Genomic DNA, 27,341 nt, shown 5'->3' with positions numbered 1-27,341 from the left:
GGCGCTCCGCTAGCGATGTCTGCGTGACGCCCCTCCCCGCCCCGAGCCGTTGGCGTCAACGTCTGCCGGAAGCGCCTCCCTCACGTGTGGCTAGTTGCTGTGGAGGTCCCAGGTGAATGCCGCGTGGAGTTTGGTTTTTTTGCCTTGAGACGCCAGTTTGGCAGATCCAGACGCCAGCCCCACTGGAGGGAGCCGCGCTGGAGAGACTGGATCTGAGGAAGCCCTGCTGAGGGATTTCCCGCCATCCGAGGGAGCCCCAGTCGGAGGTAATTCTTCCTGAGGGTTCTTCCCACCTGAGGGAACCCTACTTGATGAGAGCTCATCTGAAGGCGCTCCACATGAGAGAACCCTGATCTGAGAACCCCGCTTCAGAGAGTCCGACTTGAGAGAGAGCCCGGATCTAAGGGGTCTTAGAACTAGTGCTGAAGGCAGGTAGCAGGCTCTCCGCAGCACATTCTCCTGCCTTCACACAGCGGTGTGGCGAATGTTTATCGGTTTTGAGCTAATTTGTTTAATGAAAGTGACAAGTTTTTATGACTTTTAAGAGACGTAAAAGCCTTTTCTGGGTTTTATAGTAATTGTAGGTTGTTAATGTATATGCTTTCCCTTTGTTACTTAGAGTTTTATCACAGTTTTTTAAAAAAGTTGTGTGTATGTTTTGTAGTAGCTTTGCGTGGGTGAGAAGTTACCTGCTATAGTAGAAATAACAGCACTTCTGTTGAAATTAGTGCCTGCCTTATTTGTTTATTTATTTCCCATGCATGCAGGAGCCTGGGGAGGTTAGAAGATGCAGAATTCCATGGAAACTGAATTACAGATAGTTGTGAGCTGCTGTGTGGGCGCTGGGAAATGAATTCAGGTCCTCCATAAAAGGAACAAGTGCTCTGCTGGACAGTGGTGGTGCACGCCTTTAATCCCAGCACTTGGGAGGCAGAGGCAGGTGGATCTCTGTGAGCTTGAGGCCAGCCTGGACTACAGAGTTCCAGGACAGCCAGGACTGTTTCACAGAGAAACCCTGTCTCAAACCCCCTTCCCCCCAAATATTTTTTAAAAAAAAGGGTAACAGGTGCTCTTAACTGCAGAGCCATTTCCTCAGCTTCAACAGCTGATTTCTTTTTTCCCTGGAGAAACATTACTTTCTTCAAGTACTATATTGCATGCTTATTTGCTTACTTAATAAAGCTAATCCTGATACCCAATTCATTTTAGAAGCTATGGGCTGAAACTTCTTTTAATCTTAAATCATGTAAGGTGACTATTATTCTGTGAGTAATTTATATACTTTGATCTTGCCTTATTTAATTCCTGTATATTCAAAGTGTGTGAAATCACAGCAGGAGTATTTACAGTCTTCTGCCTGCTTTTACTGAAATCCAGGTTCAAATTAAATGTATGTATCCTTGGCTGGCCTCAAACTCCCAGAGATCTGCCTGTCTCCTCTGCTTCCCAATTGTACCCATCTATAAGGTAAATAGTGAGGGACTGGAGAGATGGCTCAACAGTTAAGAACACTCACTGACTGCTCTTGCAGAGGACCTGGGTTCAATTTCTAGCACCTATCAGTTATAATATTGTTTTTCTCTTCTTTTTTATTGTAGAATACATGTAGCTATGGCTGCTGTTTATTCTGGCATTTCCTTTAAGCTTAAAAGCAAGACAACTTCTTGGGAAGACAAACTAAAACTAGCTCATTTTGCTTGGATTTCCCATCAGTGTTTTCTACCAAATAAAGAACAAGTAAGTTGAATGTAAAACTTAGAGGTTTTTTTGTTGTTTTTGTTTGTTTGTTTTTCCAGACAGGGTTTCTCCTTATCGTTTTGGAGGCTGTCCTGGAACTCACTCTGTAGACAGCCTAGCCTCGAACTCATAGAGATCCGACTGCCTCTGCCTCCCAAGTGCTGGGATTAAAAGCATGTGCCACCAACTCCCAGCAAAACTTAGATTTTTATGATTTAAAATAATTACATGTACACCTTGGATGTTGACATTTATTTTAAAGATTAGAAAATAGGTTAGAGAGGAAACTGCATTGGAAGTAAAAAGTAATGTCAGTGAAAAATTAGTGAGATCGTTCAGTTTGCTAGGTTGAAGGTTGGGAAGTTGGAGAGTGTTAGTCTTTTTATAAGGCCAAGCTAGAAATAGAGAGGTACTAAGTATAATGTTCTATTAATATTTTTTAAGCTTCTATGGATAAAAAGTAGATAATACAGCTATAAGTAGGATGGCAAGCTCATAGAATTGGGTTAACATACATCCCAATGCTGGTTTTAAAGGAGGCACCATGAGATGTATCAAAAAATCTATTATAATTGTTAGAGTAGTTATGAGGTGTAGTATGTAGAACAGTTGACCTACTAGTGTCCACACTTACTACACATTTGAATCAGCTTAGCAGCTTTGTAGTTTCCTGGTAAACACTGTATAATATGAAACAAAGGGTAATGCTGGCAGGCTTGATCAAGACCTGAGCTGTTCTTATTCTTTTTCCTTTTAGCATCAGTCACTCTTCATACATATTGACAATCCTGGAGAGTAAAGCTGAGGGCTTTGGCAGACTAAGTGTAACTCAGTGTCATAGTGTTTGCCAAGCTTGCCTGAAGCCTGAGGTTCAATCATCATCACCATCAACACCACCACTACCACCACACACACCTGTACACACAGTTTTGAGAGCTGAGGCCCCAACTTTTCTCAGTGTTTTGTGTTTGAGTAAACATGTTGCAATAATGGAACCTGCATTTCTCATAAAGCCCTTATGTATCAGTTTGCCTTATAAGCTCCTGAGCCATAGATTTAGAAGGTATGCTACATATTTATTGGGAAAATCAGGACAAATATCCTAGTGTTGTGACACTCATTTCTTTTGTTTTTTTTTTTCCCTCTAACTTGTCACTGCTATTTTTTGTTTTTTTTTTTTGAGACAGGGTTTCTCTGTAGCTTTTGGAGCCTGTCCTGGAACACTCTCTGTAGACCAGGCTGGTCTCAAACTCACAGAGATCCTCCTGCCTCTGCCTCCTGAGTGCTGGGATTAAAGACATATGCTGTCATCAGCACCACCATCACTGACCCTTCATTGCTATTTTGATTTGCATATGTGATCCATTCTGTGGTCATTTTGGACATTTATTGTGTTTCTCTTAGAAAAAGCCATTGAACAATCTGAATTTTACTGAAACTTTTCAATGACTCCAGACTAAGACAACATTGTTTTTCCTTTTTCCTAAGTCAACATTTCAAGATTTCGAAACATCTGTTATTGTGTAACATACAAGTGAAGATTTAAAAAACAAAAGCTTTCACTATACATGTCATGCTGCCATTGAATTGAGATCTTTTGGCCACAGCTTCCCAATTACTGATATTAATAGCCACATGTAACCACATTCAAGTCTATTTGTTTCAAATAGGTTCTTGCTATGTTGTTCAGTTTCATCTCATGTTGAACTTGTAGACTAAGTGCTCCTGTTTCAGCCTGAGTGGTAGCTGATGCTGCAGACATATTTTAAAGGAAAGTTTTTTGTTTTTGTTTTCAAATAGAATTTGGTCATGGTTGGATGTTCCTATAATGCTGAAAATCTTCCTCTCCTGTAAGAAGTTCATTTATATAGTGTGTTTTCTACAAATCCAGGTTTTACTTGATTGGGCAAGACAGACATTGGTTGCATTTTATAAGAAAAAACTTGAACTGCAGGAAGATGTTGTTGAAAGGCTCTGGGTCTACGTAGATAACATTCTACATAGTAGGAAGTTGCAGAATCTCCTTAAGAATGGAAAGACTGTAAATCTTCAGATTTCCCTTGTGAAGGTAAATAATGGTCTCTTCTGTTGACTTTTTTTATGTGCATCTTTGTTAATTTCTTATTACTGCTTAAACTTGTTTCAGAATCAATTATGTGAATATGTGAGAAATTTCAAGTTAGCGGAGGGAGGAGGAGGAAGTAATAGGATGCAAAAACTGAAAGTGATACTTCTGAAATGGATACTCTATATGTAGCTGTCCTGGAACTTTCTATGTAGACTAGGCTGGCCTTGAACTCAGAGATCTGCATGCCTCTGTTTCCTGAGTGCTTCGATTAAAAACATGCACCACCATTCCTGGCATCTGAACAAGTCTTCCTGCTTTGTATACCCAAGTGCTGGGATTACATGTGTATACCATCAAAACCAACTTTATTCCTTTTTAACTGGAAAAGGAGCTATCATAACTACACTGACACAGACATTTGATGAAATTTTTTGGAGGGAGATCAAAGATAATCTGGGCAGGAATTATTTTAAAGTTTTTTGATTAAAATCACAAAAGTTTGAACTTGTCAAAACAGTATTTTTAAATGCCATAATAATTGCCATTAAAAACCAGTACTAATGAGTATTTAGTACTTGACAGGATCAGAGGGTGTAAGGATATAACTGGCCATCATATGAATAGTAAATAGCAATATTGCGACTTCAAACTAGATGTGCCTGGTTGTAGAGCTGTTCAGCCAAAGCTACATGGAATGGAATAGAACAGAACAGAGAACAAGGAAGTAGATAAGCTGCCAATAATTCTTAAGACCATACCCTTCATTGTGATACTGTTAAATAATGGGGCCATTCTAAGTGGTCCTTCAAGGCAAAACTGGAAGATCAAGAGTAGCTTTATATTTAAGAAATGATATTATAACTTTTAAAATAAATGTATGTTTATAGTTATATAAAATATTACTAAAGGACACCTAAAAAAGACTTTGAACACAAGGTTTGGGGTCTAAGTGTGGAAAAGAATTTTTTATTGGTCTATTTAATAAAATATCTGGAAGATGCTGGTGATATTTTGACATCTTAGGATTCAGCCCATTGACTACAACTTATCTTTTAAGCCAATACTTGAGTGGAAATAATGATTGTTTCATGGGGTTGCTACTAGCTTAACATTTCAGACAGCTTTGATTCTTAGATCTTGTAAGTCACTGGCCTAACAGTAAATTTTGGGATCTGCCTGCTTTTTTGTCTGAATTTGGAGTTTTGAGAGTTGAAAATAATTTCTCTACTGTATGATAAAAAGAACTCTCTATCATAGGCTGGAATCCAATTAGCTATGTAATTGAGAGATGACCTTGAACTTCTGATCTTCCTGCCTGTTCCTCTTGAGTACAGAGATTACAGGCATACACTACCACCCTCAGTTTATGTAGTGCTGGGGATTGAACCTAGGACTTTAAACCATGTTAGGCAAGTTCTCTACCAATGGAGTTACATCTCTAGTCCTGCTTTGATGTTTTTAATAGGAAAATATGTATATGTATATGTATATAGGGCCACAGGGTCATGACTCAAGAGCTACTTGGTGACATCTGAGAGAAGTTAAAGATTTAGGGTCTAAGCCTTTTCCTCCTATTGGGTTGCCTCGTCCAGCCTTGATATTAAGGTTTTTGCCTAGTTTTTATTGCATCTTGTTATGCCATTTTTGGTTAATATCCCTGAGATGCCCAGGTTTTTTTTTTGTTTGTTTGTTTTTTGTTTTTGTTGTTGTTGTTTTTTAAAGGGAAACGGAGGAGCAGTGGATCTGGGGGAAAGGGGAGTTTGGAGGTGAGGGGGCTGGGATGAGTGGAGGGAGAGGAATCTTTGGTGTGTGTGTGTGTGTGTGTGTGTGTGTGTGTGTGTGTGAATAGAAGAAAAAATTGACTATTGAATTTTAAGCTTTGCAAAGCCTTTTAGAATTGGATGGCAAATTCACAAAGGCACCAAACCTCTTCAGAATTGATAATGACAGGAGATGGATGTATGAAGGAAGTAGAGAACACATACTTTTTGTCTTTTATTGATGCATTAGGTATCAAGTTCATGTTAGAGGTAGAAAGATCTGGGTGTTTCTCATCAAAATGGGAGAGGAATGATTGATTCTCTCATACTTTCTAAATAAGTGTAGCTTCAAGGTAGTCATGAGCTTTCTTTCTTTCTTAATACTCAGATCATAAATGAGAGAATAGCAGAGTTCTCACTTTCGGGATCCCAGAGGAATATCTGTGCCATCCTGAGTTGCTGCCAGGGCATCCTCTCAGCACCTGCCCTTGCTGTCATCTATACAGCCAAACCGGAGCTGCTTGTGTCCTTGCTGAGCCAGCTTTGCTGGTCAGTTTGCAGACAGCCAGAAGGAACCATGACAGCCCAGCTATTCGAGGTCATTCATCTGGCTCTTGACCATTACCTCAAGCTTCAGCAACAACAAGCCAACCCCAAACGTGTCTTTGGGGATTTGACTGGTCACCTCCTCCAGCCCTGCCTAATCCTGAGACATTTTCTTTTGGGGGGCACATGGACCCAGGCTGGTCAGGGCCAGCTACGGCAGGTACTAAGCCGAGATATCAAGAGTAAGATTGACACTGTTCTTCGAGGTGGTGTTTTTCGACATGATTTACTGTCATCCTATAAAGAGGAGCTCTTGGAACAGCACCAAGGGAATGTAAAGATGGGAGTTCTGAAGAGTCTTCTCACTCCAATGGAAACTGTGATTACAAGACTGGTAGAGCCTGACTACATCAAGTCAGACCTACATGCTTTGGTTGTGGCCAGCTCAGTGCCCTTATTGTACAAACTCTTTCTGGACTCATACCTTAAGGAAGAAAACCAGTTTCTCTGTTTTCAGGCTCTCCCCAGGTTGTTTGGCTGCTTGCAGATTTCACACCTGCAAAAGGGGCAGATGGAAGCCTTAGTCCTATCAGATTGGACCACAGAACTTCTGGCTGTAGAGCAACTGCTAAACTCAGTGGCCACCAACAATATGTACAATGTAGCTGCTGACAGGATCCGGCATGGGGAGATACAGTTCCACTTCTATCAACGTGTGGCTGAGCTGCTGATCAACCATTCACAAGCACCTGTGCCAGCTTGGTTTCGCTGCCTCAAGATTTTGATATCTCTGAATCATCTGATTTTAGAGCCAGACCTAGATGACCTGTTGTCTTCAGCTTGGATTGATGCAGAAGTAACAGAATTTCGAGCCAAAAAAGCCCAGGAGGTACTTATTAACACTGTCTTCCAGACATATGCAAAGCTCCGACAGATGCCACGATTGTTTGAGGAGATTTTGGGGGTGATCTGCCGTCCAGCTGCGGAGGCACTAAGGCAACCTTTGCTTGCCTCAGGCCCCTCTGTGGCTCTCTGTGCATGCCTCTTGGAGCTGCCACTGAGTCAGATCCTGGATACATGGTCCCTTATACTAGATAAGTTCCAGTCTTTAGTCATGCCCTGTTTGCAGAGTGATACTGACATGGCTTTCAAGGCACTATCACTGAGCTCTCTGCTACACTGTATCATGTTCAACATGCCGAGTTTGGACAACAGCATGCCTCTACCTGTCATCAGACGGACACAGTGCATAATGGAGAGGATGCTGAAAGAGCTTGTGAAGCCCCTTTTGGGTCTTCTCCTAGACCTCTGGAGCCCAGAGCCTGAGCTGTGGCAGCAGAAGGTGAGTGACTCTGCACTCTTACTGTCTTACACCTGGGCTCAAGTGGACACTACCCTCAGTTTGCACTGCAGCCAGTATTGTTCTCTGGCAGGGCACCTAGCTGGGACTTCTCTGGATATCTCAAACCTCCCTTTGTTGCTACCAGGTGTGGAAACACAGATTTGGAAGAAGGTGGAAAAGTGTATAGCCCAGTCCAGATCTCTCAGTAGGTACTGCTTAGAACAGCTGTACCTGCAGAAGGTGAAAAGGACTCTAATGCAGACTAATTCCCAGTCCAAAGAAGCCCTTCAAACCTTGAGGTATGACACTGCCCACATTCTTGATTCTAGCAGAGACTGTTTAAATCAGAAGACGGTAGTTGCCTGGGATAGGCAGGCATCAACGGTGAATGAGTCCACATATCCTGTAGCACATTGGCACTTGATTGTATCAAACCTCACAGTTTTAATGCCCTACCTTTGTTTGGATGATGTGAGATACGTGGCCACTGTCCTATTAAGAACTTTACCAACAAATAAAGCCCAGGAAAGCTTGGCACCTGGTGAGCCATGTATCACACTTGAGAAAGTATCCACAGCCCTCCTTCACAGCCCTCTCTTTCCAGAGATGCAGTCCCTCTATTCTGCCTTCCTGGTGTGTGTTATTGCAAAATGTTCTAGCATTCTATGCATTGGTGCCCATAGCAATCTGAATCTTATTAGTCAGCAGCTTCCCTGGCTTTTTGAAAAGGACTACCACACATTTGTGGCTCACTGGGAAACCAGATTGGCAAAAGTTGGACCTGAAGGTGTAGAACCAAGAGGAGAAGTTGCCCAGAATTTTCTATCCATGATCAAGAGTGGTTTTCCTATCAAGCTGGATGAAGAGCAGCTAAAAGGCCTCCTGGAGCTCTTAGAAGTCATCTCTACCCTTCGCCTGGACAGCCTCTTGCCATCGCACCACGTGCATTTTTTTTTCCTGCTATTCTCCATGGCTGTCTCCACATTGGAGCATTGCTCTTGCCCACTAGCCCTCCAGTTCTTGGTGACATGCTACCAGCTCCTCAGTGGTCTACAGAGGGGAAGGAATGCCCGCTTTGTGTTCAGGGTCATGTATGTTAGTGATATATTTGAGGTTGTACTGACTTCATTGTTGCAAGCCAGTACTGAGATTCAAGTTAGGGAGGATGATCCTGCTTGGCTACAGCTTCTTCAAGTGTCAGAGGTGTTCTTGGAACAGCTAATGCAAATGCTTATCCACCTAAAGCTGAGCTTGGTGCTCAATTTTGGAAAAATCACTGCCTTCCTCTCACGGTTTAGTAAGGGAGTTTCCAGCAAAGAATTGAAAATCCAGAGTCTTCGGGGTAGGCAGCTGCTTCTGGTGGCTCTAACCAAGTTGTGTCAAAGTTTGGGGCCTTACGTTAAGGAACGGAGGCAGCTACTGGAGGCACCAGCAGTACTACCTGAGCTGCTTCAGCAGGCCATGATGCAAATGGGTACCATGCTGCAGCTCTGCTTAGTGCCTGGGACAGCAGGCCGCCGCCTGCCTTCCATCCTCCTCTCAGCTGTCCCCACACTTTTAGAAGTAGACCTGAGCCAACACCTCAGGGAAGGACAGCCCCATGCTCAAGTGGTGGATACAGATAGAACACTGTCTCACATGACCCTTTACCAGGATGTCTACATTCAGTTGCTGGAGGAGTTGCCAGCCCTGTTGGAGAATACTCAGTCTTTCCAGGCAGCCTTGCAATTTCTAACTTTGTTCCTTTTGGCCCCAGAGCTCCATTCCAAGGAGAGCTCTATTTTTGCTTCCATCTTTTATTCTGTGCAGAAAGTACTTACAGGTAAGGTGGGTTTTTTGTTCTTTAATGTATTTGTGTGTATGGATGTTTTACCTGTATATATTATGTCTGTGTACTGCGTATATGCATAGTGTCCTCAAACCAAAGGATCGTGTTAGATTCCCCGGGATTGAAGTTACTGATGGTTGTGAGCTGCATGTTGGTGCTGGGAATCAAACCTGAATCTTCTAATTTTCTCAGTTCCTTTCATATTTTAGGGATTATTTTGTGTACATTCATGCACATTTGAGGCAGAGTCTTACTATGTAATGCTTGGCCTAAAACTGATCATGTAGCCCTGACTGGCTCATCTTGAATTACACATCTAGAATTTTTTTTTAATCATGTATACTTGTGGATTTGTGCACATATGAGTGCAGGTACCTATAGAGTCTGGAAGAGGTTTGCTGATTCTCTGGAGCTGGAGTTACACAGCTGTAAGCTGCCCAAAATGAATGCTGGAAACTTAATTTAGGTTTTCTTTTTTGGGGGGGAGGAGGGCAGGTTTTGAGACAGGGTTTCTCTGTGGCTGTGGAGGCTGTCCTGGTACTTGCTCTGTAGACCAGGCTGGTCTCAAACTCACAGTGATCTGCCTGCCTCTGCCTCCTGAGTACTGGGATTAAAGGTGTGCGCCACCACCGCTCAGCTTAATTTAGGTTTTCTGTGTGAACATTATGTGTTCTTAACCACTGAGCCATCTTTCTACCTCCCATTCATGGTTTTAAGGTCTACTGATCCTTTAATTTGCTCTGGCTGCAGATGATTCAAACGGATCATCTCACTTGGGGGAAATTCCTCTGTCAGGCCTATAGTGCTTTGGATTAACTTTGAAAATTACATAAAATCTGCTTTCCTTAGCACCCAAATCAGTGTGACCAATAACATGTATGCGTAGTAAAATAGGCTCACCTAGTGTCATCTTTGAGGCAGCTAGACCTCAGACACAGACTAGTGAGAGAGCTGATGTCTTCCAGTACAAAACTGACCCTGAAGTTGTATAGGGATTCCTATGTAGCTGTTGAAATAGTTATGAAAATCATTTAGAAACATGTAAAAATATTAATGTTTAAAAAATACAGTATAAAATTATTCTTCTTGGCAGGGAATGGTGGTGTATGCCTTTAACCCCAGCACTCCAGAGATAGAGGTAGAAGTTGTCATGGTGTGCCTAGCAAGTTCCAGGCCAAGGGTACATAGTGAGACCTTGTCTGAAAACCCATAAAATAAAATCTTAAATATTAAAGAGTGTTACTTCCCAAAGCAGACAAAGATGTACAGGCCTGATGTCTTCTTGTATCTAGTCAGTACATAGCACGGGTGGCAGAGGCTTTCTTTTTAGTTTTGGGGGTTGCTGAGAGGCTAGAGTAGGAATTAGTCTTTTGAGGTTAGACTGGGGGGGGGGCACAAGAGTACAGGCCGAGTAGAATATATGCTGAGTTGATTTGCATAGAGAAGCTACAGGGGTGTGGGACCTTTAGGAAGTGAAGCCACCTGGTGTGCCTGGGCCAGTACCAGATCCGGGTGTGTGGACTGAATAGTGCTGCTGTTGTCTCTGTCAAAGACCTTTCTGTCTCAGATTCAAGTGTGAATGAAGTAAAAAGACCCTGATTGTGATGGTCTATCTTTCTCTGTTAATAACTCAGGGATTGGTGCTTTCATAATGGGGACTAATATTAAATGTTTTTTAAAACTTATGACAGCATTCCAGATGAGTGTCTTAAAATGGCAGCTGGCATCTGAAGCTGTGGCTGCTGTCAGTTTGTTAAGCAGAACTTTGGCACCACCTTTCCCTACCTCTAGTGAGATGAGGCAGTTCTAAGCCTCATTTTTATATCCATGGGCCTGTAGTACCCCAGAGGTGCCTCAGATATAGTGAGTCCAGCATGTTCACGTATCTGAACCATCCAGCTGTCTAGTGATATGCTGGAGCAGTGAGTAGTCTGGAGGAAATCCATGTAAGGTGAAGCTCAAGGCACTGGGGAAGGAAGAGAACATAAAATAAAGACTTCTTTGAAGAACTAAAAGGTAGCAAATACAATGGCTTGTGGAGGTGCCCTTGCCCTTCAGTGGTGCTAAGAGGGCATTTCATAAATGGGCTTTCATGAAGAATGCATTTGGGCAATGACAGATTGCTTTAGTGGAATCAGGGAAGCCAGTGCTTTAGAGCTGGCCTTTTATTATATAGGATTATCTCTGATCTGGCGGATTTGGGCTTCATTAATGGACAGATATCCATAGAGGTTGCAGAGGAGAGAATATGGGATACAAAAACCCAACCTGAATGTGGGACTAGGGCTAAAGGATACACGTAAACCAAGCGAAAGTGGCCTTGATGTCCCGCTAGGCAAGTGTGGGTGGTAAGCCCTATTGGAAAGGCTCTCCAGTAGGTTCTATATCCTTTTATTTGTCAGTGACAGGTTTCTTTGCTGATGTGTCCATTTTACTGATGAGCAAATTGGGGCTGAAACAGACTGTGAATCCAGGTCTTACAGGCTGTAGGAGACATAAACCTATGATTTTAATCAGTCAGAGCCCTCAATCTCTGTCCTCCTGATTATAAATAACACAGATTGAGAGGCAGAAGGTTTTCTGGTGTTATGTGGCAGTCTGAAGCACATGAAGGATACACAGGTCAATGTTGAAGGGCCTTGAATATCCTGTCTTCAGCTTTATTATAAGATTGTGGGTCCTGGAGCTTCCAGAAAATGCCTGATGGCCCTATCAGACAGTCCCAGGAATGTCAAGGTTCTTCCTATCTTTTCAACACTTCTGGGTGACCTGAACAGTGAGGTGTTGAGTGGAAAGACTGGGGATGAGAAATAAAACAAAAACAATAGTTGGGACCAGGATGTCTTTCATAGACTAATGACTTATGCCAAGCAAGTTTATTAAGAGGTGCAGCATCATATATACTCTTTGCAGGGGTAGGTATGGGGTGGGTGGCCAAGTTTAGAAGAGCTAAATCAGACAATGTTGGCAGAGAGAACATTGGATACCTCAGATGCAGCTGCCTTAGAACTGTTCACAGTAGCCCAGGGGGAAAGAGTTTGGCTCCCTAGAAGCTGTACCTTTGACTCTTGAGGCATTGGATATAGCTTTATACCAGCCTTGCCAAGGACCAGGATACAGAACTTAAAAGTTTACTTTGTCCTTTTTTGTTGTTGTTTGTTTGTTTGTTTGTTTCTCTGTAGTTTGAGAGCTTGTCCTGGAACTCACTCTGTAGACCAGGCTGACCTTGAACTCACAGAGATCTGCTTGTCTGCCTCCAAAGTGCTAGGATTAAAGGCTTGCACCACCACCACCCCACTTTGTCCTTTCATCAGGGCCTCTAAAAAAGTCTAGAGTCAGTCTGGCTCTCCACACCTGGGTATTTTTTGCACCCATACTGATTATATAAGAGAGATAGAAAGATAAAAATAGTCACATGTCTGCTATGGTTCAGAGCTAACCTGAGCATATTAGCATTTTCTGTGTGCATGCTCTGGGTAAGAGAAGGGTACCACGATAAGCATCCATTCTGCTTTTTTCACCAGTATTTGGTTGTACCATTACACCCCTCAACTCATGTTATTAATGGCTGCATGGTGTCATTATTTGGACCACTTTGTAGTTCGTTCTCATTTGTCAGTCAGATCTTAACAGTTTTGGCTTCTTTTCCTCCAGGTCCAGGTATTCCTGCTTCAGTAACTCAAGATATTGAGCCTCACTTAGAAGCCCTGCTCACTCAGATGTTTGAGGCTGGGACAACAGAGCACTTTGGGATTGTACTGCAGTCTATTCTTCAGGGGCTGGACATCACTCAGGCATGGAAGTCTGATCTGCAGGTGGATGGCTTCTTTCTTTTATTCAGGCCTAGAGTGGTGTTCACTCTAGGTGAAAGGAAGGAATGTTTGAAATTTTCTCACTTTTAAAACTAGACTGACAAATTTGGCTAAGAGTGGAGGCATAGCAGGAACCTGTGGGAGGGGGCCCAGTTGTGAACTAACTTCCACTGAGGAGTCCTTATTTTTCACAGGGGAATTTCTTCAGAATTACAAGTGTGTGCTCTTATGACATGAGATGCTAAATATTATAAAGACCATATATAAAAGTCTATAAGTTCATTTCATCGACCACAGGGTTTTTTGTTTTTGTTTTTAATATGCATTGATGTTTTGCTTGCATGTATGTCTGTGTGAGGGTGTTAGATCTTGGCATTACAGACAGTTATGAGCTGTCATGTGGGTGCCTGTAATTGAACCCAGGTTATTTGGAAGAGCAGCCATTGCTTTTAACCATTGAGCTATCTCTCCAGCCCTACAACAGGTTTTTTGGAAATATTATTGAAAGTTAAGTCTGAAGATTGAAAGATACTTGTGGGCAAATAAGACATATGTGAGAATGTGTTTGGACTTCTCAAAAAATTGCCCTCATACATACACTTTTTTGAAAAGTACTTGATATGTTCAAACAGCTATAGACCAAAACTTAAGAAGTGTGTGTGTGTGTGTGTGTGTGTGTGTGTGTGTGTGTGTGTGTGTGTGTGTGTGTACGTACCCATATAGCTCAGTTGGTATTGCATTCATGAGGCCTTGGGTTCAGACCCCAACACCAGAAAAAAAGAAGCATTTGGGCTCTCAGTTCATAAGCCCAGTGCACTTCCATTTAGAACGCCTTACACAGGTCACATGTCAGGATGATTGTGGGTACTGTCTGGTCAGATGCTCCCAGTGACCTCCATAGACTGCTGCTCTAGGCTGCCACTGCTGCTTCTACTTCTCCGCTTTAACAACCCCCGCCCTTGCCATTGCAACCAGGTCCTGAATTTATGATCTTCTGCCTCAGCCTCTTAAGTACTATAAATGTAGGTGTGTACTACTACGATATCCAGCCTCATTGGTGGCTTTTTGATTGCTGGCTAGTGATAATACCTTTTATTGGGTTTTTGATATGGGTTAGAGGGAGAATTAAGAGGTAACTGAATTCTGGGGAGGGGCACAAGAACAGTTCAGACCTATACCTATGAGCCTGAGCACCTCACCATACCCACCAGCTATCTGATTCACTTGCCTATCTCTGGAACTTACATTGTGTATCTTTATAGCACAGTTGAGGCTTAGTTTTAAGAAGACTGTGGGTCTCTGGGCTTTCATTCAGTAAGTGACTTGGGGGAGAAAATAGCCCCCAAGTTTTCATTAAACAAATAAATCAGAGAAGGCTTTATAAGCACGGGAAACTTGAACTGAGTATTGAAGAATTTGAAGGTGTGCATGGGTTAAAAGTGTGTTGGCCTACTGGGACAGTAGTGAGAAAATGAATGGGCACAAAGCCTCAGTAGATATGCAGGAAATTGAGAACAGTCAGATTTGCAGGTGTGTGCAGTCGAGCGCAGACAAGGGAAGAGTGCACAGGGCAGAAATTAGGACCTGGCTGGGGCTGTGTGGCTTCACGGTATTAAGGGAGAAAGAGACTGTTGTGAAGTTGAGAAGCAGGGCAGGAGGCCAGGCTTTTGTTTGTGAAGCAATGGTAAAAGTAGGTCCTTGCCTGCTTGTGCTCTCATTTAAAAGCATTGCCTACCATCACAGCATCTCACTTAGTATTTCCTTTCCTTGTGCATTTATTTGGTTTTAAATTTTACTTTATGTATCTGTGTGTGTGTGTGTGTGTGTGTATTTTGTGTACCTTGTACATGCCTTGTACCTGTGGAGACCATGAGAGGTCATCAGATACCCTGGAACTGAAGTTAGATGATTATAATCAATGATGGTAGGTATTGGAAATCAAACCCAGGTCTTCTGGAAGAGTAGCCAGTTCTCTTAACAACTAAGCCATCTCTCCAGCCCCCTTGTATAGTTCTTGATCAGTGAAGTAACAGCAGCTTCTGTGGACTGCATTTTAGCAAAATGGGATCTATGATTAGACCATTCTTTGTCCTTCACTAAGCTTGCTGTCCTGGACCAATTTTGTGCCTGATTTAGTGAGGCACTATTTCTGCTGGAATTAAGCTCATTATCATTGTCTCCTCTCTGTGCATAAATGGGAAAGATGACCCTTAGTCTTAGAACTCAACCTTGACCAGGTCTTGTCCCTGTCCCCAGTAACAGGGTTCCAGTTTATCATCAGTACCAGTAAGAGAATCTCCTTTACTATGAGATTGGCTATTTCAGTCCTAAATTTGGCCTTTTTGTTTCAGGTTGTTTTGTGTGCCATTAGACTACTCAATCTACTACTCAAATGCCCACTCAATGGAGAAAAGGCGAGTTTGTTGTGGCGTACTTGCCCCCAGATAATCACTGCTCTAATGGTGAGTAGTTTCTTAAGATGCACCCTCCAGCTCGTTTGTCATTCCCTCTTCTGTAAGACAGCTAGTTGCTTGGGATCTGCCATCCTTTGGTTCTGGGGCTGTTTCTTGAAGGTGTCCATGAGCAGGTAACCCATTTGTGTTTTCTGTCTGTATACACTATTAGACTTGGAGGAAGTGAGAGGGATGAGCACTAAGAACTATCAGACAGGGGGTGATGAGATGAATGGCAAGGACAAGGTGAGGCTACTATGGGCAATATACTCAGAGTAGGTAAAGGGGGATCCCTGGGGCTGATTCCCCACAAAATTCTGTGGTCAGTTAAGTACTAACAGACATCGTGTGTCCATAACACAAAGAGGGTTGCTCTCTCTGCCTGGACTCTTAGGGAAGTGCCTGGACCCTACCCTGAGTGAAATGATAGACTCTAGATATCCCCTATGCAGAAGGAGGGTGGGAGGATGGAGGGGGTGGGGGGTGCGGGAGGAGGGGAGGGAGAGGGAACTGGGATTGACATGTAAAACAAGCTATTTAAAATAAAAAAAATGGGTGTGTCTGTTCCTTTTTAAGAAATGGCTTGTCTTTATGGTAGATGCACATGAAAAAAAGTAAGAGCTAAAGCACCCAGGTCTATAGAGACTGAACGATAGCCTTCTTGACCCTTTGGGTTGTTGATTGTTCACACTACTTCCTTGTAGAGCATAGCCAGACTACCTTTGTCACCTAGAACTTTATTGACTTTATGACCTTGGAGGATCACCTTCACTTTCTTTTCTTTGTCTTGCTTCATAGCTGCAACACCGAGAGGCTTGCCAGGAACAGCCTGTGGCCCTAGTAGTGGTTGAGTCTATTCTTGATGTCCTGGCTGTTCTGCTGCGGAAAGGGGAAGAGACCATCAGCAACCCTCACCATGTCAGTCTGGCTTTTAACATCTTGCTCACAGTCCCTCTGGACCACCTGAAGCCACTGGAGTTTGGCAGTGTCTTCCTGAAGATGCACAATGTGCTATTCTCCATCTTGCAGTGCCACTCTAAGGTGAGAGGAAGAACACTGCTGTTGCTCTGATGTGAGCTGGGAATGCCAGCTTTTAGAGGAGCAGCAGAAAGACTGGGGACTGCTCAGTGGTGTGTGTATGAGAGGCTCCTGGGTAATCCTTACTATCACTAAAAATAAAAGCAAACAGAAAACTAAAGAAAAGCAAGAAAAGAAAGCTCCACTGTTACAGGCTTTGCTTCCAGTATTTCTGGCTGCTTCTCTCTGCTTCCTCTCCCATGATTTCTCGTCTGGTAACCCTGCCTATGCTCCTCCCTGCTACTGACCAATCAGTGTTTTATTCATCAACCATTAAGAGAAACGTATATACAGAAGGACATTCCCCATCAAGAGACCATGGAGGGTGTTGTTTCCTGGCTTGCTCCTCATGGTTTGCTCAGCCTGCATTCTTATAGAACCCAGGACCACCAGCCCAGGGATGATAGTACCACCCACATTGGGGTGGGCCCTACCTCATCAATCATTAAGAAAATGTCTTGCAGCTTGATCTTTTTTTTTTTTTTTTTTTTTTATGTATATAGTATTGTGTCTATATGTATCCCTGCAGGCCAGAAGAGGGCACCAGATCTCATTACGGATGGTTGTGAGCCATCATGTGGTTGCTGGGAATTGAACTCAGGACCTCTGGAAGAGCAGTCAGTGCTCTTAACCTCTGAGCCATCTCTCCAGCCCGCAGCTTGATCTTATGGAGGCATTTTTCTCAGTTGAGACTTCTTCCTCTCTGATGACTCTAGCTCGTGTCAAGTTAACATAAAACTAGCTACACATTCAAGTATTGAACTCAGGCCATCAGACATGCATGGCAAACACCTTTAACCACCAAGTTATTTCCCCAGCAATGCCATTTTTTAACAGAAATGGTCTATTCCAAAGACTTTTCCAGCAGTCACCTTTGATCCTGCCTTCTATGTCACTCACTATCTTTGATAATTTTTTTGACTAATTAGAAAATGTTGTGTGCCTGTATAATACAAATGCAGTACAAATCTATCACAGTCTGAGATTGCAGATATTGCTACAAGTGATGAAAGTAAGATTAGGAAACTGACTCCTGCAAAGCTACTAACAGATGAGTATTTAGACATAGCAGGTGGCTAACATTGACTAGACACCTAGGAAGAGACTATGATGAGAAAACTTCACATTATACTTATTTTCTCATGATGACCTGTTATCTTTATTTTGCAAACTGAGAAAAGTGAGGCACACACAAAAGACAGATTTGTGAAGTCACAAAAGGTGTCATTGTGGAACTAGTTAGTTTGGTCTGGATTTGATAACTTTTCATCAGTATAACAAGGATTCAGAGACAACTTGAAGCTCTGGGATACTTTCACAAAAATAGCCTCTTCTTAAACCTGTTGTAAAAAAGCCAGTATGAAAGGTTTGCTGTGATGTTGACGGAATTTTGTTCGATTAATCATACCAGAGAATATTGTTCCAGTGCTTTACTTTTTTTTTTTTCAGCCTAACATAATAGTTTTGAGTCTAACAAATAATATTCAGGGGTGCCTGCATTGTCAGTATGGTACTCGTTGGCCACTTGAAATGTGGTCAGTATAACTAGGAGCTGCATGTTTAATTTTGCTTAATTCTAACTAAATTTACATGAGCTCATTGCTATTTGGCTGGACATTGTGGTTGTGCTCTTATGTGAGGTGTAAAGAAAATATGTTTGGGGCTGGGGAGATGTAAGCGTGAGGAGCCCTGGTTGGATCCCCAGAATCCATGGACATGACATGGTAGTCTGTGTCTGTAATTCCAGTGCTTTTATGCAAGATAGGAGGCGGAGAGAGAGAAATCCCTGGAAGTTTGAGGATCAGCTAGCCTGGAGAACAGAGCAATGAACAACAAAAGCTGTGTCTCAAAAATAAGGTAGAAGACAAGGACTAACACCTAAGGTTGTCCTCTGACCTCTACATGTGTGCTATGGCATGAATGCAGCCACACTCACATGACCATGAGTGCACACAGATAGAAAAAGATTAAAAAAGCATGTTTTGTCATTTTGGCCTCATGTTTTGTCTTCCTTCCTTCCTTCTTTTTTTTTTTTTTTAATGAAATAAAGTTACAGTTTATTGAGAAAAGGCTTTAACTGCCTGGTGTAGTAGCATTGATCAGCACTTGGCAAAGGCAGGAGGCGTGCTACGAGTTTGAAGCTAGCTTGGTCTACGTATGAATTTCAGGCTAGTCAGTGATACATAGTGAATCTTTGTCTCAAAAAAATGATTTTTATAAATAGGAGAAAATGAGTGTGGAAGGGAGAAGCACTTGGAGGATGGTTTTAGATACTTGAGAAGGCTAGGAGTGAGCTTTTTTTTGTTTTGTTTTGTTTTTTGAGACAGGGTTTCTCTGTATTGTTTTGGAGGCTATCCTGGAACTCACACTATAGATCAGGCTGGCCTCGAACTCACAGAGATCTGCCTGCCTCTGCCTCCCAAGTGCTGGGATTAAAGGCGTGCGCCACCAATGCCCGGCAGGAGTGAGCTTTTTAAAAAGATTTTATGTGTAGGAGTGTTTTATCTGTATGTATGAATGTGCAGCATATGTATGCAGGGCTCATGATGTCAGAAGAGAATGTTTGATCCCTTGGAACTGGAATTATAGACAGATGGTTGTGAGCTCCTATGTGGGTACTGGGAACCCAGGTCTTCAGCAAGAGGACCTGTTTTTAACCACTTAGTTATCTCCATTTCCAGGAGCAGGCTTCTTAAAAGAGGTGCCTAGTCTCAGTGTTCAAGGGAAAGTCCTAGGCAGGCTATTCATCACTGTTATTTGAGATGGTTTGATCTTTATTTTAAGTGAATTTATATAATTAAGAAAAAACTATTCTATATGTGTTTCTAGGGTATATTAGAATCAGTGTAGAGAAAGCACAGACTCAGCAAATTTTAAATGAAGGTGACCCACAAATTTTGAAATGTGTGTAATGTGGAACCCCTATTCCCTAAAATGTTAAAACAAGAATTATGGAGCCAGATGTGAGCCAGATGCTCAGTCATTTTAGCAAAAGATAAGTATCTGTGCTGCACATTAGGGTATATATCCCTCTGTATGTCCTGCCAGGTAAGCAGACAAAAGATCACTGACCTACTTCTGTCTTCCTTTAATACTACAGGTGATGCTGAAGGCCATTCCATCTTTCTTGAACTCGTTTCATAGACTATTGTTTTCAGTTATGCATGAAGGACGGCAGAAAGACAAAGGTAATTCAGAGTAATGGCATCAGGTGTACATATTCAAGTGTATTTATCATGCAGTGCTTCTGGCCATAAATATTGCTGAAAGTAAAACCACCAAACTGAGTTCACATGAGAAATGTTCAGATAATCAAGTGAATATTCAATAAAAATTTTATTGAAAAATATTTATTTTTGGTGGGTGTGTGTGCATGCATGTGTGTATTGTGTACAATGCTAATTCTGGTGAAGACCAGAAGAAAGGCGTCTGCTACTCTAGAACTAAAGTTACAGGTAGTTTTATGCCACCTGATATGGGTGCTAGGAATAGAACTTGGGTCCTCTGGATCTTAACCACTGAGCTCTCTCTCCAGCCTCTTGTCTTAGCTAGAATTTTTATTGCTGTGATAAAACACTATAACCAAAAGCAACTTGACAGGGAGAAAGGGTTTATTTCAGCTTTCAACTCTCAGGCTACACTCTGTCAGTGATAGAAGTCAGGACAGGAACTTAAGAGGCAGGAATTGAAGCAGAGGCTGTGAGGAATGCTGCTTGCTGGCTTGCTCTCCTTGCTTTGCTCAGCCTGCTTTTTTTATACAACTCATTACTACCTGCCCAAGGGTGGCACTGTCCCCTGTGGCATGGTCCTTCTTACATGAATCATCAAAAAAAGAAAATGCACTCTTTTACTAAAACCTACAGGAAATATGATGGAGGCATTTTTTAAGTTGTGGTTCTGTTTCCCAAATAAATCTCACTAAGGTCAAGCTCACAAATACAACCCAACTAGGGCATCTTTCAAGATATTTTTGTTTATGTGAAACAGGGTCTCACTGTGTAGCCCCGGCTGACTCAGACTTAGGTAGACCAGACTGGTTTCAAACTTAACACCTGTTGTCCTGGCTCAAGATAATTTTTTAACTATTTCAGATCATCATATTTTACTGTATCCCAAACTGAATGCATCTGGCATCTTTGATTGAAACTTTTTTTTTTCCTGGAAAGAAGGTGGTTTGGGGAGAAGAAATGAGAGGTTGGGCACCATTGACAGATTTTGCAGTTTTCCCTTTTCTCTGCCCATCTGTGGACAGCTAGCTAGTGACATAACCTCCCATGAATGGCACGGTGCATGTGCTAATCTAATATTAAAAATCTACTGATGTGTAGGGCTGGTAACAAGTTCCTTCTGTCTGGTAGCCTTTGCTGGTTATGATGACTGTCCGTGGTTCCAGTTAAGGTTCTTTAATATCCCAAGATGCTATTAGGATGGTGATACTTCCCCTGGTCTATCCAGGCAGGCACACAAACCCAGGTCTTACTGTGGACTGTGGAAGTATAGTGTGGCTGCATGCTACATCAAGCTTGTCCCTTGTCACATATTCTGAGCATGCATGGAAGCAAGTGCTTTATGTTGGCCTAGCCTTGGTCCTCTCTAATTCCCAAGACTATTCTATGTACTTATAGGATGATCCACAAGGGTTTAACAGTTCTATTCTCTTTATTGGGTTCTATTATACTCTTATGATTATGCATGAAGTCAGTGGCTCAATAATCAGTGTCAGTTACTCATGTTGTCTGAAAAGAGAAACAGTAGAATGTTAGGTCATGAAGCACATCACTATAGTGTGGGCCTCGTGACATGCTTCCCAAATGTTAATTTCATAGAAATTATGTTGATCTAGAGAACTACAGTTATTAAAGATGTCTGTGTTTATTCTAAAAAATATTGTACATACTAAAAATCAGTTTTATTGAGGTTTAATGTATGAATGATGAGCTTCATCTGCTTAATTGACAGTTAAGAACAAAGTAAAGCCACACCACAGTCAAAATGCAGATTGTTTCTATTTGAGTTCTGTGCCTCTGTATTAGGCCTGAACCTGAGCAACTACCAATCTACCTTTTGTTCCTGGGTTTGTTTGCATTTTCTAGATTTATAAATAAAATTATAGCTATCCTTGTGCTCGGTAAATATCGGGAGGTGCAGGGCAGGCTTGGGGAGTACAGGAACTAGATGATCCTACACTGAATAGCAAGGGAGCATTGGGAGTGAGAAGTGACTCTGGGAAGATAGGGGTATGGTGGGAATTGTCTGTTAATGACATTGTATTTTATCTCCATTTGCCTATGAAAGGAAAGCCTTACACAGACAATTTCTAAAACTGATGGAGGCAAAGATGTAATGTGGAACTCTTAAATCCTCTCAGTAAACCATTTCTCTTGAAGACAGTCTTCATTTGATTCTGTCTTATAGAAATCTATCTCCTTTAAAATAATGATAGCAATCATAGATTTCATCCTGAAATCTATTGATTTTTCTCGTTAGATATTATGTTAGTGTTTTTCTCCTGGCTCTGATAAAATACCTACAAAGGCAGCTTAAGGAAGGGTTTATTTTGGCTCACAATTTGAGGGAATACAGTCCATCATGGAGACAGAAGTATGGGGTGGTTGGTCACATGTGTCTGTAGTCAGGAAGTAGAGAGAGATGAATGCTGGTGCTCATTTGGCTTTCTTACTCCTTTTCCCCATTTTCAGCCTAGGACCCACAGTCCATGGGATCCTGCTGTCCATTTTAGGGTGGTCTTTCCTGGTCACTTTCCTCCTTGGAAACAGAGTCTTAGATACTTCCCAGACATATATCTGTTAAAATCCAGTAGGTTGACAATGAAAATTAGCTATCATAGACCCCCCCTAGAAAAACACATTGACTTGAATATTGTGATTTTACTATTGTCATATTTGAACATATCTTTTACCTTATTTTTGTCTACAGAATAAGCCATTAGAGTCTGGAAAGAGTAGATGGGTACAGTCAGTTCTATTTATAGTAAGAGTATAGGGCTAGAAGATTTGCTTTTGTCATTTCAAAGGTAATCATTTTCCATCTATAGGAAGCATGGATGACCTGCCAGTGGTCCTTGAGTGTGCACGCCTGGTGGAAAGGATGTATAGCCACATTGCTACTCGAGCTGAAGATTTCTCCACATTCTCCCCATTTTTGGTGTCCCAGTATGTGACAGAAGCACAGAAGGTAAAACCCAGGCTGAACGTGTCCATTCACAGTCTTAGAGCATGGCTTTTTACCAAAAACAACAGTGATAGGCTCACAGCAGTGGCTTTTCCTGTATATTGTTTGTGTGTGTCGGGGGGGGGGGCTGTACCAGCCTTATGGAGTTATAGTTAGGACTGAGGGATGTGTAAGGGTTATTAGAGCCCCTGATTGAAGTTTCTGGTTCCAGAACAGACTTGGGCCTGTTTCCTTTTTCTTGTTATTCAGCAGGCAAATGAAATGTCACTAGGGCCAAGACCCAAGAACTCTTATGGTCTAGAAAAGAGGGGTCTGGGGTAGTTACCACGTTTAGCTGCTCATAGACACTCAGAGCAAACTATAGGGAAGACACACTGGGAAATTTGTTACTGGTGATTTTTGTTCAAATTTATCTTACTTTGGAATTGCTGTTTTAAATGATGAATTTATCATTAAGAGTTACTTGTTTGCTTATGTCCATGCACTGTTTTTCACACTTTCATAAGCCACTGGTGCCCCATGGTAAGGGCAATTTAGGACTGTAAATGACATTAGAAATTTACTTTGATTAATGAATGCCAGTGTGTCAGAGAGTCTGGTGAATATAGGGTATATGTGTCTCCCTTTGCTTGTATTTGTTTTTTTTTTATTTTTTATTTAGATTTATTTATTATGTATACAGTGTCTGTCTGTATGCCCACAGGCCAGAGAGGGTGCCAGATCTCATTACAGGTGGATATGAACCACTATGTGGTTTGCTGGGAATTGAACTCCGGTCCTCTGGAAGAACAGCCAATGCTCTTAACCTCTGAGCCATGTCTCCAGCCCCGATTGTATTTGTTTTGTTTTGGTTTTTTTGTTGTTGTTTTTTGAGACTGCGTTTCTCTGTAGCTTTGGAAGCTGTCCTGGAACTTGCTCAGTAGACCAGACTGGCCTCAAACTCAGAGATCTGCCTGCCTCTGCCTCTTGAGTGCTAGGATTAAAGGTGTGTGCCACCACTGCCTGACTTTCGCTTGTATTTGTATGAACAAATTTACATGCTTTCTATCTGGGAAATAGCCAGTCTGGTGGGCTGGTTTGATATTGGGGTCTCTTGCTTGCATGGTAGTAGGCCACTATAATGGAATGTCTGGCTAGAAAAGTCAGCATTTCTCCAGGGGGGTTTGGTTGAATAGCCTTTCTAGATTGTTTCCTTCCCTATTTCAAGTAACTATACTGTTGAGTAACTTTCCTCCCTACACCCTTGCTGACATCAGTATGTAAAGCTTCTTGTCATCCTAGCAACTTTGGCTGGACTGGGGGATGAGAGGGGGCAGCAGTGTTAAGTAGTAAGTACATGAAAAGATACTTCCAGTGGTCCTAGAAAGACATGAGGACTTGTAATTTGATTTCCTTATGAGTATTTAGCAGTTTTATCGAAGTTTGTTGTTCCCACAGTATGTGAGTCATTAACATACAGACTTTTGATGGAAGAAAAGGTTATACTTGTTAACTGGAGAATGAAATGAGGCACAGTAATTTCACTTTGTTAAGGAACAAAAAGGCAAGTGATACTTGGAACCCTTAAATCATTTTATTCTAAGATTTACTTTATGAAATTTCTGGCTTCATTATTCATCTCTAATTTAAACTTATCCATTTTTTCTTTTGTTTTATTTCAATCTTGAAAGCAAAAAGGCCTTGTGAGTTATTTAACGCCATTACATCCTGGAATCTATTGGCAGAAGTTTAGGCCTTTCTCATTTATTTTTAAACTTAGTAATGAAGACAATACTCCATATGCATTAGAGACTGCTACTGAAAACCATAAATTCTCCCAGGGGACATGTTTAGCTTTAATTAAATACTCAAGAGCAAAGACAGCCAGACAAATTTCTGCATTCATCCCGTGTTTCTGTAGACCTGTGAGGGACAGGCAGATGCCCTGGGGAGACTATGTTGGTCAGGAGATGCTAAAGCCCACAGGCCTCCTTGTTTTGTCTGCTCTTTGTGGTGAGGAGTTTCAATGAAAACATACAAAGATGTTTGTTTCCAGTGCTTTCTCTTTTACTTCCACATCAGGTTTATAACAGTCTCTCCTTATTGCTAGCTTGGGATGAGTAGTGGTTAATAATTCATCCCACCCAATGAGTTTTGAAGCTGCTGTAATATGTTTATTCACTGACCGTTGATCCTGGTAGAAACTGCCTTTGTCTTAGAAAGTCTGAAGCTCAAGGATCTGTGGCTGCACCAATTTCATGCTGCTTACTGAGCTCTCTGGAGTTTTTAGCATGTTGTCTGATTTGTCCCTGGTTTGTGCCCTCCTTTCTTCCCAGGTAACCTTGTACCCAGTTGTGAAGAACCTACTCCAGGAGGGGATTTATCTCATCTTGGATCTCTGCATGGAGCGTGATATCCAGTTTCTACGGGCCTCACTACAGCCTGGAGCACGAGATGTTTTTAAGGAGCTGCACAGCGACTACCTCAAGTACCACAAGGCTAAGCATGAAGGAGAGAAAAGATATACAGCCTAAGCCACACCAGAAGCACAGTTACTGGAACACTTTGCAGAGGCATCATGGTTCTGAGCCATAGAGGATGTGAGGCTTCTGAAGTTCTTATGCACATGTCAACAACCACGGGCAAACCCCCTTCCCCCCATACACACATGAGTCTGTGTATCCCTAACTGGCCTAGAACTTAACTATGTAGATTAGGCTGGTCTTTAACTCATGGAGATCCATCTGCCTCTGCCTTCTGCATGCTAGGCTAAAGGCATGCAGCACCATGCCCACTATGGAATTTTATACATACATACATACATACATACATACATACATACATACATACATACATATATTTGTTGTTGTTGTTGTTGTTTTTCGAGACAGGGTTTCTCTGTATTGTTTTGGAGGCTGTCCTGGAACTCTCTCTGTAGACCAGGCTGGCCTCAAACTCACAGAGATCCACCTGCCTCTGCCTCCCGAGTGCTGGGATTAAAGGCGTGCGCCACCAACGCCCGGCCGGGATTATATATTTTTATAGCTTTTTTAAAAAGTTTTTGGAGACAGGGTTTCTCTGTGTAACAACTCTACCTGTCCTAGAACTAGCTCTGTAGACCAGGCTGACCTCAAACTCAGATCCACCTGTCTGCTTCCAGAGTGCTGGGATTAAAGGCGTGCGCCACCACTGCCTGGCTGTAGTTTTTTTGTTTGTTTGGTTTTTTTGTTTGTTTGTTTTTTGTTTTGTTTTGTTTTGTTTTGTTTTTTTGATTTCTTGAGACAGGGTTTCTCTGTATTGTTTTGGAGGCTATCCTGGGACTCACTCTGTAGACCAGACTGGCCTCGAACTCACAGAGATCTGTCTGCCTCTGTCTCCCGAGTGCTGGGATTAAAGGCGTGTGCCACCAACACCTGGCTTGTTTGGTTTTTTTAAAACTGAGTGTTCTTTAACATTCCTCCACCCAGGATGATAAGGATTGAACGTAGAGCCTCACACATACTAATCAGCTACACTTTCATGCCTCAGTACATCTTTTTATAACTAAATGTGGTATAAGAAACCTGAAATTAGGTTCTGGGATTGGATGAATTTAATGGAAAAAATTGCTGACCTTTATGACTGTGCGTAATGTGGTCCTTTTCCTTTTCCCCTCTCCTGGCTGGAAACTGTAGAACTGGTGTTTTGCTTCGGATATATGGGTCTGTAATTAAATCCTGTTTGAATAATTCTACCTTTTACATCAAGTAGCACAAAAACACTTTCCAGCTGCCATGCCACTCTTGTGCCTTTTCTCTGAGAATTCTGGTGATGCTGGGGGAGCAGTCAGGGCCCTGGATAAGGTGGTATGTACCTGTCTGGTAGAGAGGTATTCTAGCACAGGAGCCTGCTTGTTCCCATTTCAGACTGAGACGTTCGTTACAAAACTTCCTACTCAGTTCAAGAAATAATGGTAACTGTTCTTACTATTTAAACCATGTAAGTTATCCAAACAGCCTTTATTATCACTTAGAAATGTCTTATTTTAGTATCTTTGTTGTGTATATATAGATATATAAATATATAGTAAATTGATCAAAATGTGTTTTAAGGTCAGTGTTTTCTTTTGTAATAGTTGTCATATCTTAGAGTCAATAAAGATATTTGGTTATTTTTAATTTGGAATAATATTTTGCTGAGTAGACATAAGTCCCCCATTGTCAGACATAGGGATCTTCTACACTTTCCTTTTATAAATATTGTCTGGCTAGATTATTTCCTAAGACAAATTCACATGAGCTGTTTGTTTATTTAGTTTTAGAATACTGGGTCTTGTATTTTGAAACAGGATCTTACTCTATAGTCCAGGCTGACCCTGAACTTGATCATCCTGCTGGACAATAGGTATGTACCACTAGTTAGCCTGACTAGAAACTTGTATTAGTTTTAATAGACTTCTGTAGGTATTGCTGACTTACTCTCTAAAAATACACATTGATTTTTTTTTTCTCCCAAATGAATCTGTTATCACTTGGCTTGTTCTACACAGATAGGAATTGTGGATAGGC

General features: G+C 41.9%; 1 protein-coding gene across 1 annotated transcript; it reads left to right on the top strand.

Moving 5' to 3' along the window:
* The first annotated feature begins 2 nt into the window (after positions 1 to 2).
* Positions 3 to 25,553, top strand: Urb2 (URB2 ribosome biogenesis homolog). Its single transcript, XM_040755321.1, has 10 exons — positions 3 to 266; positions 1,599 to 1,737; positions 3,629 to 3,805; positions 5,954 to 9,275; positions 12,936 to 13,096; positions 15,445 to 15,555; positions 16,345 to 16,587; positions 19,724 to 19,811; positions 22,679 to 22,818; positions 25,131 to 25,553. Exons 2-10 carry the CDS (start codon positions 1,612 to 1,614, stop codon positions 25,326 to 25,328), a joined length of 4,566 nt encoding a protein of 1,521 aa, XP_040611255.1. The 5' UTR covers positions 3 to 266; positions 1,599 to 1,611; the 3' UTR covers positions 25,329 to 25,553.
* Positions 25,554 to 27,341: the final 1,788 nt, after the last annotated feature.

This window comes from Mesocricetus auratus, unplaced genomic scaffold (genome assembly GCF_017639785.1).
Source record: "Mesocricetus auratus isolate SY011 unplaced genomic scaffold, BCM_Maur_2.0 Super-Scaffold_100013, whole genome shotgun sequence".
Classification (NCBI taxonomy): Eukaryota; Metazoa; Chordata; class Mammalia; order Rodentia; family Cricetidae; genus Mesocricetus; species Mesocricetus auratus.
Note: the sequence above shows the minus strand (reverse complement) of the source record. Positions and strands in the feature narration are given on the sequence as shown.

Excerpts from the sequence above, each read along its gene's own strand:
- Urb2 (XM_040755321.1), top strand. The coding sequence starts at position 1,612 with ATGGCTGCTGTTTATTCTGGCATTTCCTTTAAGCTTAAAAGCAAGACA. Across the intron at positions 3,806-5,953 it reads TTCAGATTTCCCTTGTGAAG|ATCATAAATGAGAGAATAGC; the intron begins GTAAATAATGGT and ends CTTAATACTCAG. Across the intron at positions 16,588-19,723 it reads TCTTGCAGTGCCACTCTAAG|GTGATGCTGAAGGCCATTCC; the intron begins GTGAGAGGAAGA and ends TTAATACTACAG.